General features: G+C 35.5%; 1 protein-coding gene across 8 annotated transcripts in view; it reads left to right on the top strand.

Moving 5' to 3' along the window:
* PPP1R12A (protein phosphatase 1 regulatory subunit 12A) overlaps positions 1–21,876 on the top strand; it is a 172,925-nt gene that overhangs the window by 106,092 nt on the left and 44,957 nt on the right. For 5 of the 8 annotated variants that reach the window (XM_023559159.2, XM_023559180.2, XM_023559167.2 and 2 more), the window contains exons 6-9: positions 5,350–5,424; positions 6,100–6,188; positions 6,321–6,496; positions 19,084–19,208. In XM_023559159.2, the coding sequence (XP_023414927.2) occupies positions 5,350–5,424; positions 6,100–6,188; positions 6,321–6,496; positions 19,084–19,208 (465 nt within the window). The remainder of the gene's footprint in view (positions 1–5,349; positions 5,425–6,099; positions 6,189–6,320; positions 6,497–19,083; positions 19,209–21,876) is intronic. The other 3 variants (XM_003405221.4, XM_023559183.2, XM_010599022.3) reach the window with 1 other exon arrangement.

Raw genomic sequence — 21,876 nt, forward strand, 5'->3', positions numbered from 1 at the left:
GTTTGCTAGTAAAACATACAGGATATTTAAACCAAAAAGCCCATTGCTGCCGAGTCGATTCCAACTCATAGCAACCCTGTAGGACAGAGTAGAACTGCTTCATAGGGTATATATACTACGTATGAAAAAAGATTATCTTGCATCTGTTCTGTAATTGTCTAATTCCTATGCTATACAAGTCATCATAATTCTGCTCTAGGAGAAAATACATATAAAATTGACTTTATATCCTTTTGTTTCTACATTACTATACTATTCACTTCTTATATTTCCCTAAATTTTATTTAATGTTTTAATCCCCTCAGGCTATAATTATACGACTCTTCTATGTGATCTTAACAGAGTTGTGCCAAATATTTCCTTAGAGATTTACAGTTTTCAACTTTTTTTCACGTTAAAAAAAAAAAAAAAATTTTTTTTTTTTTTTTTTAATACTGTCTAATGCTAATTTTTTTTAGTAATCTTAAGTTATCTAAGTTTTCAGAATCTGGACATGATTAGGGAAGTTGAGTGATTTTTCCTAAGTTCTTTTAAATTAAGTGTTCTTTTTATTCTACTAAATTCTCCTGCAAATTTTTCTTAGTTTTAGTTTTCTCATTTTTTTCCAGATACACTAATTCTTCTTAAGTTATAAAAATGTGATTTTTATTTTTTTAATCAAAAGATTTTTTTTAAAAAAAAAAAAGATTCTAAAGACATTTTTTAATGTGAGGAGCTACATAACATATGTAGCATCCTTTTGTCATAGGTATCTGATAATATTTTTTTAAACTTTTAATAATGAAAGATGTTTTATTTTTGTAAGACTTTTCTCTTAATTTTTAGAATTTCAATATAATTTTGTCTATATTTGTTAGGCTTTCTTTTATGTTTGTTTCCGTTGGCCAATTTGAAGTTATAATAATACTGATGACATTTTAAAACAATATACTTCATGTTTAAACAAAATAAATTACCTTTTACTGTATAAAACTATCTATTGATGTTACATATGAATTTGTTGTCATTTGGTATCTTCTTTAGTATTTGTACATTGAAAATTTTTACTCAAGTTCTTTTAAAAATGAAATCAAAGAAATGTAACTAAGATACTATCAGTTTGGATGAATAATTTCGTAATAGAAAATGTAATTTGGGGAAATGTATAATTTAGAAAATACAACAAATCACATCATAGAACATTTGAAAATCTTTCTACATGAGAATGAGGAAGATGTTCTAAAATAGAGGTTTCTGTCTCATTTCTTTAACTTAATAGATAACTTTAATGCACATTTGCTCTCATTTTAATTCATTATTATAAATTGTGATAAAAACTTTAAGTATAAAAATATTGACTTTGCTTTCTTAATTTACTAGAAAAATGTTATTAGAACATACCCTAATATCATCCATTCTTAAATACACCCACTCCTCACTTAATGACATGGTTAGGCTCCAAAGACTAGCTCATTACTCAAAAATCATGTTAAGTGAAAATGGAGGAGGACTATATTGTTACATAACCACCAGACCACTGAGAATCATGGCCCAGCCACGGTGACCCATAACCTTAACCATTACAGCCATCTTTACTGTCATCTCGCACCTCATTCGTTTACTGCCAGATAAGTCATTAATGCACAAGGTAGTCAGGCAGTAGATTTTTTACTATTGTCATAAATACAAAATGTCAGATAGTGAAATAGTCAATAAGAGTATGTATATTAACTAGGATGCCCTTCTAGTTGGAATTTTCTCCTAGTGCATTATCACAATGATTAGCAGAAAGTTTTTAGCTAGATAACCTGTCATTGTAAAGATTCAAATGAATAACAAAGTTGTTTCTCTTCTTATATGGACACAAAGGATTTTTTTTCTGGTTCTGTCTGAGGTTAGCCTTACTTCCTGTAAAGGTAAAATGATATTCTAGCGTAGTAGAGACCTAGATTCTAGTCCCACTTTCCCTTCATTACCTACATGACCTTAGGCAAATAACATAGCATCAGAGCCTGGGTTTCCTCATCTGTACAGTAGGAATCATAACAATGCTTGTCCTGATTACTTCATTGGTTGTTGTGAAGGTGAAGGGAGAGATCATATCTGCAAAAGTGATGTAGTTAAGAGACATGAGGAAAGAATGAAGAGACTATGAAGTTAGACTTAAATATGGCTCTAATGTGGCTCTGGTATAATGACCAGATGTGTTAAAATGATATTAAGCAGTCTTTTTTTTTTTTTTTTTTTCCTTTTTAACATAGTTCTCCTCATTGACAGAGTTCTCCTATTTTTCTCATACCCCAGCAGTGTGTCCTCCTCAGCTCTTTCCTGGGTGCCTTGTATGACTTCGCTTTATGCTGCATTGTTTTGTACATAGGTAGTGAAGCAGAGTAGCCTTATGGTGGTTAAGATTCAAGTAGTTTATAATTTTACAATTATTAGCTTCATAATTGTACTCCAGACTGTTTAAAGAGCATGGTTAAGTTATTGAGTTAAGTTGATGAGTTTGATTTTTTGAAATTAGAAACTTTTCTCTGTTTATAGCCTACATTTTACGCTAGTTCTTCTTCTCTCTCAGCTGCTGTTTGCAAAGTAGACTCATTTATCAAGAGAGAAAGTCAGAAAATCCAATCTCGTATTCTTAAAAAGGAAAATTCCTTATTAAAACAACCCCCACTGCATTTAACTGCTGCTTATGATTTAATTACAGTTCAAAACAAAAATAATTTCAAGGTGGGGTATTTCATTCATGAGAAGATTTAATAAGTTCTTAAAATAATATTTTTTAAAAAACTTATTTCCACAGTAAAACATGATCTTGAGCACAGCTTACTTGTAAACTTAACTTTGTATTTGTAACCTTGTAGAACTTGATGATACAAAGAGAGGATAAAGCAAAACTGGAATTAACATATATTATGAATCTAAAAGGCACCTTAAAATTTCAAGCCAGCTATTTTATTTCAGAGCAATTCGTTTTTCAGGAATTTAATTCCTGGCTTCTGTTACTCAAAGTTAAAATGGAAAAAAAGAGTATTAAAAGTTACAACTTTTTTTCTTGGACCAGGTGGGAAAGGATAGACTTGTCTCTTAAATTCCTACGAGGAAGACTTTCTAGGAAGAAAAGGCAGATATAAGAAGTGTCTTTCAATCTTGTAAATTTCAAATTCACACACTGTCCTATCTTGACGAAGTAACATTTTATGTACTTTTAAAATATACTTCATAGACCTTTTATTTCATAAATAGGCAAAGGAAAAACTGGCTCTCGGGTATTGGGTAGATTATAGTAAGTTTTATAGTGATTGGAAATGTAACCCTTTTACGAGTAAACGTCAGCATCCTGTGCTGGAGTAGAGTTCAGGATTGTAGTTTGTTTTTAAATGGAATAGTTAATGTAGTTCAGTGGTAGAATTCTCTCCTTCCATGCAGGAGACCCATGTTTGGTTCCTGGCCAGTGCACATCAAGTGTAACCAACACCTATATCTGTCTTTGGAGTCTTGTATGTTTCTGTGATGCTGAACAAGTTGCAGTGGAACTTCCAGAATAAGACAGACTAGGAAGAAAGGCCTGGCGATCTACTTCCGAAAATCAGCCAGTGGAAATTCTGTGGATCACAGTGGTCCAGTCCTGTTGTGCATGGAGTTGCCATGAGTTGGGAGCTGACTTGGTCAGTTAACAACAACTAATCTACATATTCTGACTTTGTTATGAATATGCGAATACTGTTAATGAAAGAAACTTGAACGTCCTTTTAGGATGATATATTTTCTAGTTGAAAAAGTAAATTTTTCTGAAAAAGAATCATATACTAGTCAACATATGAAAGAGAATATATTTTAAATAATGAACTTTCAACATTTTAGAAACTTGGACCAGTAGAGTTAACTATAAAGACTTGTACAGACAGTAGGAAAAAATTATTACAATGTTTGGTCAACAGCTCTTTGAAATTTCCCTTTTCCACAGTGAATACAAATAGATTATTTATCTTGACAAATTTTTTAACCTTTCTAAATCTCCCCTTTGGCTGACTGAACTTTAAGCTAGAGACACAACCTCATCTGCCCTGGGATCAGAACTAAATGGTGCCCAGCTGTCACCACTGACCATTGTAACTGTGGTCACAATACTTGGTCCTGGCTAGAATGAGAGAAAAATATGGAGAACTTAAATTCTTATAAAAATAAGAATAAGCCAGACAAACTGTAACAGTAAAGGACAGAGGACCCCCTGAGACTAATGTGCTAAAACACTCTTTAAATCCCCTGAGATCACCTTTTAGCGAAATAGTAGAGTGGCACACAAAATAACAGATATAACCCACAAGATTGGTGTCCTACTTAAAAACCATCAACCTGAGACCAAAAGGTCAACACTTTCCTAACCGCAAAGATGAGAATATAAGGGGGCAGGGAAACTAGAGTACTGGAAAGGAATCAAACAAACAGAACACAAAGAGAATGTTGACACACTGTAATAAATGTAACTGATACCACTGAACAATTTGCATGGAAATTGTCAAATGAGAATCTAACTTGCTGTGTAAACTTCTACCAAAAACTCAGTGAAATATTATTATTTTAAAAAAAGAAAGAAATTGGGTTAAACATGGAGTTGCCACATGACCCAGTAATTCTACTTCTAGCTATATACCTAAGAAAAATTAAAAGGCATTCACACAAAAACTTGTACATGAATGTTCATAGCAGCATCATTCCTTAGAGCCAGAAAAACCAAATGTCTATCAACTGATTAATGGATAAACAAAATGAGGTGTATCTATCCAGTGGAGTATTAATCGTAAAAAGGAATGAAGTACTGATACATGCTATAGCTTGGGTGAACTTTGAAAACAGTATGCTGAGTGAAAGAAGCCAGTCACAAAAGATGACATATGATTACACTTACATGAAATGTCCAGAATAAGCAAATCTTTAGAGACAGAAAGTAGATTAATGGTTGCCTCACTTGGGGAGGGGTGGGGGGGAGATAGGGAGAATGGAGAGTGATTGCAAAAGGGTATGTTTTCTTTGGGGATAATAATAATGTTCTAAAATTGATTGTGGTGATGGTTGTACAACTCTGAATACACTAAACACCATTAAATTGTCAGATTTACGAATTATCTCTTAATAAAGCTGTTACCAAAAAAAAAAAAAAGAAAGAAGGGGAGGTATGTCAACTGCTTCTCTCTGAAATGGATTTCTTTTACATCTCCCAGAGTCATCTGTATGATGTCACTTAAGACTACCATAAAAATGTTATCTAACCTCTCTTCATGTATATCATACAGAATCACCAAAAACAAAGGCATTGTATAATTTATTGACTTTTTACCACCACCATTCCCTATATTTCCTACCCAGGGCCAGACAGCCTTTGATGTAGCAGATGAAGACATTTTAGGATATTTAGAAGAGTTGCAAAAGAAACAAAATCTGGTATGTTTGACAACTATCTAAAAATTGCCTATATTAGCAAATACGCTTAAATAGTTACTTGAATTTCAGACATTTAAAAAGTAATCCTATGATATTTTGTTCTTTTTAGTTTTAAGTTATTCCTAACAATCAAATGGCAATAAAAGAATAAAGGATGTTGGTGATGTTTAGCCTTTTGTGTTGCTTATCCCCATTCTATTTCCTCTCCTTGATAAAATGAATATTTTGTATAGTGTATGTGTTCCCAAGGATAACACGTTTTTTGAAATTTCAGAAGAAAGTTTACTTGAATTTGGAGCTGCAATAAAACCTCAGATTTGTAATAGCAGATGCTGAATAAATTAGGAGTTATGTAACTAAGAAGCAGATATCTAAATAAAATTCCATCAGCCATTCTAAGTGGTTAGTGGACCCTGACTCTTCAAATGAGTCAAAAATTGGAGGAATCTAAGAAATCCAACTTAGTCCTGCATGGAGCTTTTAGCTATCTAGTCCTGTTCCTTCTTTACCAAGCCCTTTTCTTAACAAATACAATGTAAATCTTTTATATGTTGTTTCTTTTGTTTTTGGTTAATGTTTGAAAAACTTATTTTATATGCTGTATTGTACTAATTAATATTATTTCAATGCTGTTCTTATTTTCCTTTTTTATTCTTATTTTAACTTTGTATAAAGCTCCATAGTGAAAAACGAGATAAGAAATCTCCATTAATTGAATCAACAGCTAATATGGACAATAATCAGTCACAGAAGACTTTTAAGAAGTAAGTAAGATATTAAAGTAGGATTTGTTGTTATTATGAATGAGTTGGCATAATAGCCACGGATTATTTGATTTTGTGGATCTGTGAAAAATGAATATGTTTTTGACCTTTTATGTTTATAATCATTTGAAGGCTCTTTTCCTTCCATAGCAAAGAGACATTGATTATTGAGCCAGAGAAAAATGCATCCTGTATTGAATCTCTGGAACAAGAAAAGGTTGATGAAGAAGAAGAAGGAAAGAAAGATGAATCTAGCTGCTCTAGTGAAGAAGATGAGGAAGATGACTCAGAATCAGAAGCTGAAACAGGTAAAATTTGAAGGGTAAAGGAATTAGCATTGAATTTTAATACTTTATAAAATAAGACAAGATCATACTTTAAATTTTTAACTTTTCAAATTGATGTGCTACTTGTTCGGATATCGGCCAAGCCAGTAAATTATCTTTCAATGAATATTAGATACTTAGGCGTAGTTGGTTTTTTTTTTTGTTTTTTTTTTTAATCACGTAGAGACTTGTTTGAATCTATATTCTGAAACTTGAAATCGGGGCAGAGGCTTTTAGGACTCCCTTAGGATGGTGCAGATAGAGTGTGAATGGATTTCCAGCAATTCAAAATGCTTCTGAATCCCAGAAGTCCAGGAAGCCAGTTCCAGCAACCGTCTGAATTCTTCCCTAAGACACAGTAAAGTTTTAGAAAGTTGAGACTGAATCAAAATACCTTCTTGTGGGTGTGGGGGGAAGTTTACTTTGTTCTGAGAAATTCTAAAGATACAGAAAAGTATAATATTATAAAAATTCATATTCCAACTATATTTAGCCATATTTGTTCCGATTTTTCTTCTAATAAAATTAAAACATTGCGGTTGTCATCTTTAACCACCAGCCCTAGTCCACGTCACTTTCCTTCCTTCCCAAAAACTATCATTACCATGGGTTTTTTTCTGTAGTTCTCTAGTCCATTTGTATACTCTTTAATCATATGTGTACATTCATAAGGAATGTATAGTAATTATTACATTGTTCTGTGTTTTAATTTTCATATTTTTGGAATTGTTCTGCCACATTTTCACTCAAGAGATTTAATTTTTAGATCTGTTCGTATCTATATCTTTATTTACCTGCATAATTTATCCCTTTAGCTGCTGTAGAGCATTCCTTTAAATATATCCATTTCACTTTGATGAATATTACTTTTTAATTTTTTGTTATTCAAATAGTGCTGCAGTGATCATCTGTGCACTTACCTCCTTATGTATCTATGCAAGAGGTTTTCTAATGGATGTACTTACAAATTGATTTTTTGAGTTATAGGGTACACACATTTTCAGTTTTCATAGATTCTACCAAATTGCTTTACAAAGGCACTATAACAATTTATATAATTGTGCTTTTTATATCAAAGGTATGATTTCTTCATTCCCCCACCCCCGTGGCCCACGTTTTTATACATTTTGTTTACCAAATTGCTTTTATTAAATAGCATTTATTTTCTTGGCCTGTATTAGCTTATCATTCAGCACTTCTGAATAGCATTTGACACCAGTACTGTCTTAGTTATAAAACCTGTCATTTTACTGTACAATTTTATCAGAAGATGATACTCCATTTTCATTAATATTTATTATTATTTTTATATTGTGGCAAATATATATATAAACACAACGTTTGCCAACTCCACCATTAAGATTTTTGATCAGTGAAAAAACTGTCATCATTACTAAGACTGGATTGACAATCATTGCTAAAACCCGAACTGGGCCCTAAAATTAACTGAACTCTCTGTATCACCTCTAAACATAGCAACAACACTTTTTTTTATTTTTTAATTGTGTTTTATGTGAAAGCTTACAAATCAAGTCAGTCTCTCATGGAAAAATTTGTGTACACCTTGCTATATACTCCTAGCTGCTCTCGCCCTAATGAGACAGTACACTCCTTCCCTCCACTCTCTATTTTTGTGTCCATTCGGCCAGCCTCTGACCTCCTCTGCCCTCTCATCTCCCCTCCAGACAGGAGCCGGCCACATACTCTCATGTGTCTACTTGATCCACAAAGCTCATTCTTCACCGATATCATTTTCTATCCCATAGTCCAGTCCAATACCTCTCTGAAGAGTTGGCTTTGGGAATGGGTCCTGTCTTGGGCTAACAGAAGGCCTGGGGGCCCTGACCTCGAGGGTCTTTCTAGTCTTAGTCAGACCATTAAGTCTGGTCTTTTTACGAGAATTTGAGGTCTGCATCCCACTGCTCTTCTGCTCCCTCAGGGGTTCTCTGTTGTGTTTCCTGTCAGGGTAGTCACTGGTTGTAGCTGGACACCATCTAGTTCTTCTGGTCTCAGATTGATGTAGTCTCTGGTTTATGTTGCCCTTTCTGTCTCTTGGGATCATCATTACCTTGTGTCTTTGGTGTTCTTCATTCTCCTTTGTTCCAGGTGGGTTGAGACCAATTGATGCATTTTAGATGGCCGCTTGTTAGCATTTAAGACCCCAGACGCCTCTCACCAAAGTGGGATGCAGAATGTTTTCTTAATAGATTTTATTATGCCAATTGACTTAGATGTCCCCTGAAACCACGGTCCCCAAACCCCTGCCGCTGCTATGCTGCCCTTCAAAGCGTTCAATTTATTCAGGAAACTTCTTTGCTTTTGGTTGTGCTGACTGACCTCTCCTGTATTCTGTGTTGTCTTTCCCTTCACCTAAAATAGTTCTTATCTGCTATCTAATTAGTGAAAACCCCTCTCCCTCCCTCCCTCCCCCCTCTCGTAACCATAAAACAATATTTTCTTCTCTGTTTAAACTATTTTTTGGGTTCTTATAGTACTGGTTTCATACATTTGTCCTTTTGCAAGTGACTGATTTCACTCAGCATAACACCTTCCAGATTCCTCCATATTATGAAATGTTTCATGGATTCATCATTGTTCTTTATCAATGCGTAGTATTCCATTGTATGAATATACCATAACTTATTTACCCGTTCATTCCATTCATGGGCACCTTGGTTGCTTCCATCTTTTTGCTATTGTAAACAGTGCTGCAGTGAACATGGGTGTGCATGTATCTGTTCGTGCAAAGGCTCTTATTTCTTAGTATACATTCCAAGGAGTGGGATTGCTGGATCGTATGCTAGTTCTATTTCTAGTTTTTAAAGGAAGCGCCAAATTGATTTCCAAAGTGGTTGTACCATTTTATATTCCCACCAGTCTCTCCGCCGCCTCTCCAGCATTTATTATTGTGTGTTTTTTGGATTCATGCCAGCCTTGTTGAAGTGAGATGGAAATTCGTTGTAGTTTTGATTTGCATTTCTCTAATGGCTGATGATCGTGAGCATTTCCTGATGTATCTGTTAGCTACCTGAATGTCTTATTTAGTGAAGTGCCTGTTCATATCCTTGCCCATTTTTTAATTAGATTATTTGTCTTTTTGTAGTTGAGTTTTTTGCAGTATCATGTAGATTTTGGGGATCAGGCAATGATCGGAAATGTCATAGCTAAAAACTTTTTCCCAGTCTGTAGGTAATCTTAGGAAACCCTTGTGGCATAGTGGTTAAGTGCTATGGCTGCTAACCAAAAGGTCAGCAGTTCGAATCTGTCCTATAGGGTCGCTATGAGTCGGAATCGACTCGATGGCAGTGGGTTTTTTTTTTGTTGGTAGGTAATCTTTTTACTCTTTTGGTGAAGTCTTTGGATGGGCATAGGTGTTTGATGTTTAGGAGCTCCTGATTATCTAGTTTCTTTTCTGGCATTTATGCATTGTTAGTTATGTTTCGTGTTCTGTTTATCCCCTGTATTAAGGCTCCTAACGTTGTCCCTATTTTCTTTCATGATCTTTATTGTTTCAGATTTTATATTTAGGTCTTTGATCCATTTTGAGTTAGTTTTTGTGCGTAGTGTGAGGGATGGGTCTTGTTTCATTTTTTTGCAGATGGCTGTCCAGTTATGCCACCACCGTTTGTTAAAGAGACTGTCTTTTCCCCTTTTAACTGACTTTGGGCTTTCGTCAAATATCAGTGCTCATATGTGGATGGATTTATGTCTGGATTCTCAATTCTGTTCCATTGGTCTGTGTATCTGTTGTTGTACCAGTACCAGGCTGATTTGACTACTGTGGGGCTATAATACATTCTAAAATCAGGTAAAGTGAGGCCTCCCACTTTGTCCTTTTTCAGTAATCCCTTACTTACCTGGGGCCTCATTCCCCTCCATATGAGGTTGGTGATTTGTTTCTCCATCTCATTAAAAAATGTCATTGGAATTTGGATCGGAATTGCATTGTACCTATAGATGGCTTTTGGTAGAATAGACATTTTTACAATGTTAAGGCTTCCTAGGAAACCCCGGTGGCGTAGTGGTTAAGTGCTACGGCTGCTAACCAAAGGGTTGGCAGTTCGAATCCGCGAGGTGCTCTTGGAAACTCTGTGGGGGCAGTTCTACTCTGTCCTATATGGTCACTATGAGTCAGAATTGACTCGACGGCACTGGGGTGGGGGATCCATGAGCAAGGTATGTTTTTCCACTTAACGTAGGTTTCTTTTGGTTTCTTGCAGTAGTGTCTTGTAGTTTTCTTTGTGTAGGTCTTTTATGTCTCTGGTAAGATTTATTCCTAAGTATTTTACCTTCTTGCGGGCTACTGTAAATAGTACTGATTTGGGGGTTTCCTCTTCGGTGTTGTTTTTGTTAGTGTAGAGGAATCCAAATGATTTTTGTGTGTTTATCTTGTATCCTGATAACCTGCGGAACTCTTCTGTTAGTTTCAGTAGCTTCCTGTGTATAAGAACCTGTCACCTGCAAATAGAGATAATTTTATTTCTTCCTTACCAGTCTGGATGCCCTTTATTTCTTTATCTAGCCTAATTGCTCTGGCTAGGCCCCCAGCACAATGTTGAATAAGAGCGGTGATAAAGGGCATCCTTGTCTGATTCCTGTTCTCAAGGGAAATGCTTTCAGACTCACTCCATTTAGAATGATGTTGGCTGTTCACTTTGTATAGATGCCCTTTATTATGTTGAGCAATTTTCCTTCTATTCCTATTTTGCTGAGAGTTTTTATCATGATTGGGTATTGAACTTTGTCAAATGCCTTTTCTGCATCAATTGATAAGATCATGTGGTTCTTGTCCTTTGTTTTATTTATATGGTGGATTACATTTACTGTTTTTCTCATGTTGAACCATCCCTGCATAGTATGAATCCCACTTGGTCATGGTGAATTATTTTTTGATATGTTGTTGAATTCTATTGGATTGCATTTTGTTGAGGATTTTTGCATCTAAGTTCATGAGGGATATAGGTCTGTAATTTTCTTTTTTTGTGGAGTCTTTACCTGGTTTTGGCATCAGGGCTTCATAGAATGAGTTTGGGAGAATTCCAGCTATTTCTGTGCTCTGAAATAACCTTTAGTAGTAGTGGTGTTAACTCTTCTCAGAAAGTTTGGTAGAACTCTGGGCAAGCTGTTTGGGCCAGGGCTTTTTTTAGTTGGGAGATTTTTTATTACCTTTTCAATCTCTTTTATTATGGGTCTATTTAGTTGTTCTACTTCTGATTGTGTTAATTTAGGTAGGTAATGTGTTTCTAGAAATGCATTCATTTCTTGATTTTCAAATTTGTTAGAGTACAATTTTTTGTAGTAGTCTGATAAGATTCTTTTAATTTCAGTTGGGTCTGTTGTAATATCGCCCATCTTATTTCTTATTCAGGTTATTTGCTTCCTCTCCTGTTTTTCTTTTGTCAGTTTGGCCTGTAGTTTGTCAATTTTGTTGATTTTTTTTTTTCAAAGAACCAGCTTTTGGTCTTGTTAACTCTTTCAATTGTTTTTCTGTTTTCTATTTCATTTAATTCTTCTCTAATTTTTATTATTTGCTTTCTTTTGGTGCCTGAGGGTTTCTTTTGTTGCTCTCTTTCTATCTGTTCAAGTTGTAGGGATAGTTCTTTGATTTTGGCCCTTTCTTCTTTTTGTATGTGTGCATTTATTGAAACAAATTGACCTCTGAGCACTGCTTTCGTTGTATCCCAAGGGCTCTGATAGGAAGTATTTTCATTCTCACTGGATTCTATGAATTTCTTTATTCCAAATTTGATGCGTTTTTGAGCAGGGTATTGTTGACTTCCCAAGTGTTTGATTTCTTTCCCTAGCTTTTTCTTTTACTGATTTCTACTTTTATGGCCTTATGGTCAGAGAAGATGCTTTGTAGTATTTCGGTGTTTTGGATTCTGCTAAGGCTTGCTTTGTGACCTAATATGTGGTCTATTCTAGGTAATGTTAAATGTGCATTGGAAAAGAAGGTATACTTGTCTGCTCTTGGGTGGAGTGTTCTGTATGTGTCTATGAGGTCAAGTTGGTTGATTTTGGCATTTAGATCTTCCATGTCTTTATTGAGCTTCTTTCTGGAAAGAAAGTGGTGTGTTGAAATCTCGTACTATAATTGTGGAGCTGTCTGTCTCACTTTTCAGTGCTGTTAGAGTTTGTTTTCTGTATCTTGCAGCCCTGTCATTAGGTGCATAAATATTTAATATGTTTATATCCTCCCAGTGTATTATCCCTTTAATCATTATATAGTGTCTTTCTTATCCTTTGTGGTGGGTTTAACTTTAAAGTCTATTTTGTCAGAAATTAATATTGCCACTCCTGTTCTTTTTTGATTGTTGCTTGCTTGATATGTTTTTTTCTATCCTTCGAGTTTTCGTTTGTGTCTCTAGGGTGTGTCTCTTGTAGGCAGCATATAGACAGATCGTGTTCTTTTATCCATTCTGCCACTCTCTGTGTCTTTATTGGTCTATTGAGTCCATTTATATTCAGCATAATTTTAGATAGGTATGAGTTTTTTTTTTTTTTTATGAGTTTAGTGCCATCATTTTGATGTCTTTTTTTGTGTGTTATTGACGGTTTCTTTTTCCCATTTAATTTTTTGTGCTGAGTAGTTTATATACTGTGTTTTCCTCTTATTTGTTGTTGATTTTGTTTTTACTGAGTATTTTTTCTTGCATTTTATTTTGATGAGTAGGATTGTTAGTCTCCTTTGTGGTTACCTTAATATTTAGCTCTGTTTTTCTAAGTTTAAACCTAACTTTTGTTTCTTTATATTGCCTTGCCTTCCTATCCATGTGAAATATCTATGACTACATTTCTTAGTTCCTCTTGATTGTTTTAGTGTTTTCTTTTTTTTACATAATGACATTGCTGTTTCCCTGTTTTGAGCATTTTTTTGTCTTGATTTTTTTCAGTGATTTCCCTATCTGGGTTCATATCTGATTGCTCTGTCAAGTGTTCTAGTCTTGGGATGATATCTGATATTTTTTATTTTCTAACCAGTGAGCCTCCCTTTAGTATTTCTTGTAGTTTTGTTTGGTTTTTACAAATTCCCTAAACTTCTGTTTATCTTGAAATGTCCTAATTTCGCCTTCATATTTGAGAAACCGTTTTGCTGGATATATGATTCTCAGCTGGCAATTTTTTTCCTTCAGTGCTTTATATATGTCATCCCATTGCCTTCTTGCCTGCAAGGTTTCTGCCAAGTAGTCCAGGCTTGTTCTTTTTGACTCTCCTTTGTAGGTGACTTTGTTTATCCCTAGCTGCTCTTAAAATTCTCTCTTTGTCTTTGGTTTTGGCAAGTTTGATCATAATATGTCTTGGTGACTTTCTTTTAAGATCTCCCATATATGGAGTTCGAAGAGCATCTTGGATAAATACCTTCTCATCTTTCATGATATCGGGGATGTTTCCTGCCAACAAATCTTCAACAATTCTCTGTATTTTCTGTTATCCCTCCTTGTTCTGGTACTCCAATCACTCGTGGGTTATTTCTCTTGATAGAATCCCACATGATTCTTAGGGTTTCTTCATTTTTTTTTAATTCTTTTATCTGATTTTCTTCAAGTATATTGGTACCAAAGGCTTCATCTTCAGTCTCACAGATTTTGTCTTCTACTTGCTCAGTTCTGCTCTTCTGACTTACTATTCAGTTGTCTAACTCTGTAGTTTTATTATTAATCTCCTGAATTTGTGATTGCTGTCTCTGTATGGATTCTTGCAGCTTATTAAATTTTTCATTGTTTTTGAATAACCTTTTTAATTTCTTCAGCTGCTTTGTCTGTGTATTTCTTGGATTTTTCAGCATACTGCCCGATCTCCTTCCTGATCTCATTCCTGATGTCTTGAAGAGTTCTGTATATTAATCTTTTGTGTTCTTTATCCTGTAATTCTAGGAAGGCACCTTTATCCAGAAGGTCCCATGATTCTTTGCAGTTTGAGTGCTTGTTGGAGTGATCATGGTCTGCTGCTTTATGCGATTTGATATTTACTTTTGTCTCTGAGGAAACCCTGGTGGCATAGTGGTTAAGTGCTACTGGCTGCTAACCAAAGTGTCGGCAGTTCGAATCCGCCAGGCACTGCTTGGAAACTCTATGAGGCGGTTCTACTCTGTCTTATAGGGTCACTCTGAGTCGGAATCGACTCGACGGCACTGGGTTTGGTTTTTGGTTTGGTGGTCTCTGAGCCATCTATAAGTTATTGTATTAGTTTGTTTTATGTTTGCGTAGTGTATCCTAGTTTCTTGCATTGTTTTATTTTGATATGCCTGAATAGATAACTTGAGTGAGCTAGGTTGATTACTTTTGCCTTTGAAGCTCTAACGTCCTGTAACCAAATGCCTAGAGCTGTTTATCAGGTGTATCAGCATAGGAGTCCATTCGTTTTCCTAGTATGGGTTCAGCTTAGGTATCCACGTAATTGGTCCTCAAGTTTGTGGTACAGGATCTGTCCTACAGTCTTAGAGGGGCAGGGGTAATTGGTGTAGGTACTGGTATCTGGTTGCAGTAGGGGGTCACGCTCTTAACAAATCAGGGGGCTTTCAGCCATACCCCGAGTATCTGTAAGGAAAGCGGGTCCCTGTTCTCTAGAGTGCCCAGGTGGGTGGGTTCTGCAGACAGACCATGGGCACCCAATGTAAGAGTTGGGAGGTTCCAGTTTATCCTTGGACCCCTGTCACAGGTGGCTGGGCGATCTGAGTGGGAGCCACCGGCCCTTAGGCCCCTAATGTAGATAGGTGAGGACCCTGTTTAATAGGCAAAGCGGTGTCAAACATCAAACACCCACCTCTCCACCACACAGCTGAAACAGTTGCAGTCTGCCGACAAGGGCCTATGCTCCTGAAATAAGCCCACACAGGTTCATGCCAGGGGGAAGGTATTCAAAGTCCGTGGACCATTTATGCCTGGAAAGGAGCTGCTTCTGTCCTGAGCTCCCCAGGTTAGTGGAGCTGGCAGATTATCTTTTCCCCAGTTGTGAATTTATTCCTTCTCAAAGCCTGGAGAATGGCTCAGCGTGCTCAGCAGGGCCTATCTCAGACCCAGGGAAATGAACAGCCACTGAAGCTGGTTTGGGGGCTAGGGGTGTGGTAAAATACACACAAGGACTTAGCTTTTGCCAAGAGTGCCGTTCTTCTTTGATTCCGGTGATTGAGTAGGCTGTGCAGCTGGCTGATTCTGCCTGAGGAAACTGTGGCCGAACGCTACCACCAGCCCAACAAAGTCACTCCTGGGCATGGTGCCGGTGGGTTCCCGGTGATTCAGGTCCGGCAACTCCTCTCCACTCCTGAACTGTCGCCCCCCCAACCCTTCTGCTGCTCAGTCCATTTTCTAACTTTGCCTTTGATGTTTAGGGCTCCTAGCTTGTCATAAATATAATTGTTTCACTTGTTTTTTCTGGTCTTTGTTGTAAGAGGGATCACTGGAAGCATCTGACTACTCCGCCATCTTGGCCCCACCTCTCGCAACTACACTTTTGAATCATTTTAATTTTTCTTACTTAGCGAAATATTTTCTGCCAGAAAAAGCGAGGACCAGGTATCAGGGAACATACTGCTAAACCTGTTGCTTTAAAGATATAGGCTAGCTTTGTTGTGGGTGGTATGTTTTGGATTCTTTTTTTCTTGGAGCTTATTAACCCTACAAGTATAAATTACTTTTCATTAATATGCAAAGAATTTATGTAGTACATAAATTTCTAGACTCTAAGTTACTTAAAAAAAAAAAACCCAGTTGTCGTTGAGTCAATTCTAACTCATAGTGACCCTAGAGGATAGAGTAGAACTGCCCTATAGGTTTCCAAGGAGCACCTAGTGGAATTGAACTGCTGACCTTTTGGTTAGCAGCTGAACTCTTAACCACTATGCCACCAGGTTTCCCTAGCCACTTAGGGGTTTAAGTTTTTCATCAATTGCTGTTCCATTGCTGATCAGGTGAGTCAAGATATCTTTTACTTATATGAGAGAGTCATATGGGCAAAACTGGAGGCTACAGCAACAGATAAACATTGTTTATCTGTTTAATTAGCATATCATACAACTTATTTATATGACATGCTACTTAAAATATAAAGCAAAGTATATTGCAGTCAACATGTGCATAGTGTTAAGAACATGGACCTGTTCGTGCATGTAATTATATGTGTAGGAAATTCATTTAATCTCAGATTTCTGAACTCTAAAGTCAGGATAATAATACCTGCTTTATATGGATGCTGTGTAAGGATAAATCATTTTATAATAAGTGTTGGGTTTCATATAATAATTGCACAAAATTGAGCTCTTATTTGAATGTAATCAAGATACCTGCTTATCACTTCAGTTAAATTTGTGCTGTATCCTTTGTGCATTTTACAAAAAATGAAAAATGAAATGATCTCCTTAAAATTTAAAATGACCCAGATACTTTTACAAGTATTTAAAGTTATTTTTATGCAGTTAATCTCCTCCCTGGGCCTCCAGCTTATAGTAAAGCATATCATTACAAGTCAAACCATGAACCCAGGTCTCTTAATGGGTATGTCATGTTTTTTACTTCTCGTGTAGTAGAATTCAAGAACCAGAAGTCCAGACATCTCTTTCAGGTATTTCTAAGTTATTGTTAGGTAACTTTTTCTTACTTGGCCCGTTTTATACAATTCATTGTTCTATATTAGGCATCGAAGAATTATTTAAAACAAGCAAAAGACTTCAATTTTAGATCAGTCTTGCCCTAACTAGCAAGTCGCCTGACCTCCTTTGGTTGAAATTTCTTTGCTTGTAAAGGAAAAGCAAGAATTGGACTATATGATCTGGATAGTTCTTTAAACTCTGCTGTTCTATAAATATAAGTAACTATTATCAAATTGTATCAGTCCCCTGTTTAGCATTTAAGGATACCCATCACCCTCTGCTCAGTCTCTCACTGAGCTAACTTTAAATGTTCCTTTGAAGCATTGTGCTTTGTTAATTTTGTTCTTCCTGTTGCTAGTGGTTAGTTGTGCCAGGAAAATTTGACTCTTTCTCAAGAATTAATCCATGTAAACGTTGTTTGGTTTCTTCTCTCACTCTTTTTTTTTTTTTTTTTAATATCAACAGGGTTTTATCATACTTTATTTTGCAAACTTGAGAAAGAGTAATTTCCCTGTAGCGGCTACAGCTGGGTTTGACAATTTCTAAACCTTCCCTTCCACCCACTGCTTTTCCTAGGGTTAGTGCCTAGGGAAACTATTTGACATAAACAATAACTATTTTGCTGAATTTTCTTTAACAAATTTACCTAACCAGTTTTTCTTTAGCGTTCTTTCTCTTGCCATAAACCAGATAAAAATGGGAACTCAACCAAAGGATTTTAATTGCTTTCCAAATGACTTATAAATTTGAGAGGTAATCGAGGAGTGAGAAAAGGGGAGCATTTTTTTTTTAGAGGTTTTTCCCTCTAGAGCTTGAAATTTTTCTTCTTCGTTGAACTCAAATGCATAGGCAGTCTAAACAATATTGATAATGTTTACTTAAGTTGGGTGGTGGGTACATGGTGTTTGTTTCATTATTATTCTTTAAACCAAACATAAATGTTTACATATATGTATATACACACACTCTAAATTTCACTAAAATAAAATAAATTTTTAAACTAGAGGAAACAGGAATAAATATGTTGAATTTTTTACTGTTTAAATTAGTTGCTATCGATTTTTTTTTTTAGGCTTTTTTTTTTATAATATTCCAAATTGCCTTTCATTCACTTGTAATATGCTACATATTTTATTTATCTTCATTATTACATATTTCTCTCACCAGAATGTAAGCTCCACAAAGTTATTTTGTTTTTCACATTAACTGCCATATCCACCGTACTAAAGTATAAACCAAAAACCAAACCCATTGCCATTGAGTTAATTCTGACTCCTAGTGATCATATAGAACAGAATAGAACTGTCCCATAGTTTCCAAGGAGTGCCTGGTGGGTTGAAACTCTGACTTTTTGATTACTAGCCATAGCTCTTTACCACTGCACCAGGAGGGTTTCCGTACTGAAGTATAGAAACAATAAATGTTTGTTAAATGACTCTCCACAGTTAGGTAGATTTGTTTTCTGGGACGATGGTCTAATTAGGTTATACATGACTTGTATGTAACTGTGTTGAATAGTATAACCTCTGTTGAATGAAAAGAAGTATTATTTAACAGTGCAGAAAAGCTCATACTGAATTTAGCTTTCATTCAGTTTATTCGGAGCTAAGGTTATAGTGATTTTTAAATGCACTAATTTGACCTTGACCTTGACTATATATATTTCAACGTATTACACTCTTCACCCTGTTAGCCATCTTATGAATGTTTTCTGAGTCATAAGTACAGCTGGATGACAGAGCTGGATAAATTATTATGAATTCATCACTCTTGGTGGAAAGGTTATATTTGCTCCAAAAATAAGAGTGTTTCAGTACTTAAAAGTATAGCAGCATTACAATAGTGATAACTCAAGGTGGAAGATTTCTTTGGAAAACTGCGCAAACCTAGGGAGAAAGGTAGTGTAATAAATATAAATCTCTTACAGAGCTTTGTTTTCCCAGCCATTGAATCTTAATTTTGTTTTGTTTTGGTTTTTTAATAGATAAGACAAAACCATTGACTTCTGTAACTAATATCAATACTTCTAGTACACAAGCAGCTACTGTAGCTGTCACAACACCTACTGTGACGTCTGGTCAGGCAACACCTACATCACCTATTAAAAAGGTAAGCCAAAATTATATTTGCTATTGTGTTCAAGTACCATTTGTACTAAGGCATTAAAGTAGTTCTAAATTTTTGTAGTTTATTCCAAAAGTATTTAAGGTTTTAGAGTAAGAATATATTTTTGTCTGTAATTTGACTGATATTTCCTCTGAACCACATTTTATTCTTTTTTCTTTCCTTTTTTTTTATATATTAGAATATTACCTTAGTTACGAAAGTAAATAGCAGAAAAATTAAAATTTTCATAATTTTAGAACTAATGATCATGGTAGTTTTTACTTCTTTTTTGGAAAAAACTCATTCTATGTCCTTTATCTCTGTTCAGTAGAGGACATGTTGATAGTTTCACAAATAGGTAAGTTAAGCACAAAAATTAACTACTACAAGTCAGTGAAGGAACTAAAATCTAGATTTTCTAATTCGTAGTACAAAGCTCTAAGCATACAACTATGGTATGACAGCAAGAGCATAATCTTTGATGCCAGACACACCAGAGAGCATCTTCTAGCCTCAGCAGTTGCTAGTGTGGACACTGAATAAGGTACTTAGTACTGTCTTTGTTTGCAAAAACAAAGAGAGAAAGTTAACATTGTAAGCGTTGGTCAAGACAGAGAGCCTGTCTAGTAACTAAGTGCTCCCAAAATGTTAGTTTCATTTTTTCTTCTCTCTTTCTCTTGTTCATGCCTGTAACCTCCTTGTTTCTACCAAAGCAGTGCTTTCAAACTAGTGTGTTGACCTTTTTAAAGACTTCAGTTTCCCTCCTTCTCCAGAACCTGTCCATCTTTTAACCCAGATTAAAGATTTAGATTTATTTATTTTTTTTTTTTTATTACTGACCTGTGCCTTTTTTAAGGAGCCCTGGTGGTCGCTATGGGTCAGAATCGACTTGACGGCACTGGTTGTTTTTTTGGTGTCACAGTGGTTAAGAGTTCGGTTGTTAACCAGAAGGTTACAGTTCTAATCCACCAGCCGTTCCTTGGATTTCCTATGGGGCTGCTCTACTCTATCTTTTAAGGCTGCCATGAGTTAGAATCGACTCGAAGACAACGGGTTTGGTTTTGTTCTCTAAATAGAGATCTCTCCTCCCCAGCCCTTAATTATCTTTAATGGGCACACTCGTTTCCCTCTCTTTGTACACACACACTTTTCTTTATTGAATCATTTGGGAATGGATTGCAGGCATCATGGCATTTCATCCTTAAATACTTGAGCATGTAGCTCCTGAATAAAAAAGCATTATCCTTTATTCCCACAATAAAATTATCATACTTGGGAAATTCAATTTTGATATAATATTATTTATGCTAACTGATATACAGACCATACTCAGATTTTCCCAATTTTCCTAGTAATGTCTTTTTTAGCTTTTTGTTTGTTTTTTCAAATCAAGGAAGGGTCCAGTCAAGGATTGTACATTGCATTAGTTGTCATGTCTTTGCCTTTGGACTTATTTTGTTGCTTCTGTGACATTACTTGATTTGCATGAGTTTGAGGACTGATTTTAAAAACCAATGGTGTTTCTATCATGTCAGTATTGTTAGTCTAGATTTGGCTTCAAGTGATCAAAATGTAGATCTTTTTAAAATGGTAAACTAGAGAATTTTTTTAAGTCCATACTACTAGGCATAATCTTCCTCTAAAATTTTTCCCTCGGAAAGCAGTAACGTTAATTCCTAGTGGTGATGTATGAGTTTCAGTATTATACAGTTTATGTATCAGGAAACTATGTAATGAGTTATTTCTTTGTTCCAGGAACTGGTGGGTCTTCTTGAATTAGAGCCCATGTTCATATGATCATAATTAAATATGCTTTAAAATGAAATTTAAAATATATATATTTTATTGTATTTTAGTTGAAAGTTTACACAGCATATTAGGTTCCCATTTAACAATGCTTATAAAAATTATTCCGTGACATTGGTTACATTTTTCACAATGTGTCAGCACTCTCATTATTTCCATTCAGTTTGTTCTGTTTCCATTAATCTGTCTTCTCTGTAAAATTAATTTCTTTGAAAGCAGGTCATCTGCAGAATTTTGAAGACTGTTAATGTCACAGTTAGGGTCACCATGAGCTACCTTAACTAAACCCATTGCCTTCGAGTCAATTCCGACTCATAGCATATAGGACAGAATAGAACTGCTCCAGTAGGGCTTTCAAGTAGCAGCTGGTGGATTTGAACTGCTGACCTTTTAGTTAGCAGCCGTAGCTCTTAACCACTGTGTCAAGTATAATTTAATTCTAGAGCCATCATATAACTCTTAAGAAAGCACTGAACTTCTGCCTGCATCTTCAGCTCTTTTGATTTATTATCATTAGAACTATAGGATTATCTAAAGTTCCCATAAGCTCCATTTCCCTGGAATATCTGGGCAAAAAAAAAAAAAAAAAATTGCTCTGTTTTTGGTATTTGGCTATACAAACCCTTTTCTACTAAATTCAAATAATTACAGCAGACTTGTGGTCAGTTTTATTTTTCTCAAGTGTAGCTCAGATTATGGCAATTTACTTTTTGATTTATGCCTGCTGCCCTAATTGAAAGCAAATACTTTGGTGGCATGGTGGTTAAGCACTTGGGTACTAACCACAAGGTCAGTGGCTTGCACCCACCAGCCATTCCGTGGGAGAAAGATGTAGCAGTCTGCTTCTGTAAAGATTACAGCTTGG

Source organism: Loxodonta africana, chromosome 4 (genome assembly GCF_030014295.1).
Source record: "Loxodonta africana isolate mLoxAfr1 chromosome 4, mLoxAfr1.hap2, whole genome shotgun sequence".
In the NCBI taxonomy this organism is placed as follows: domain Eukaryota; kingdom Metazoa; phylum Chordata; class Mammalia; order Proboscidea; family Elephantidae; genus Loxodonta; species Loxodonta africana.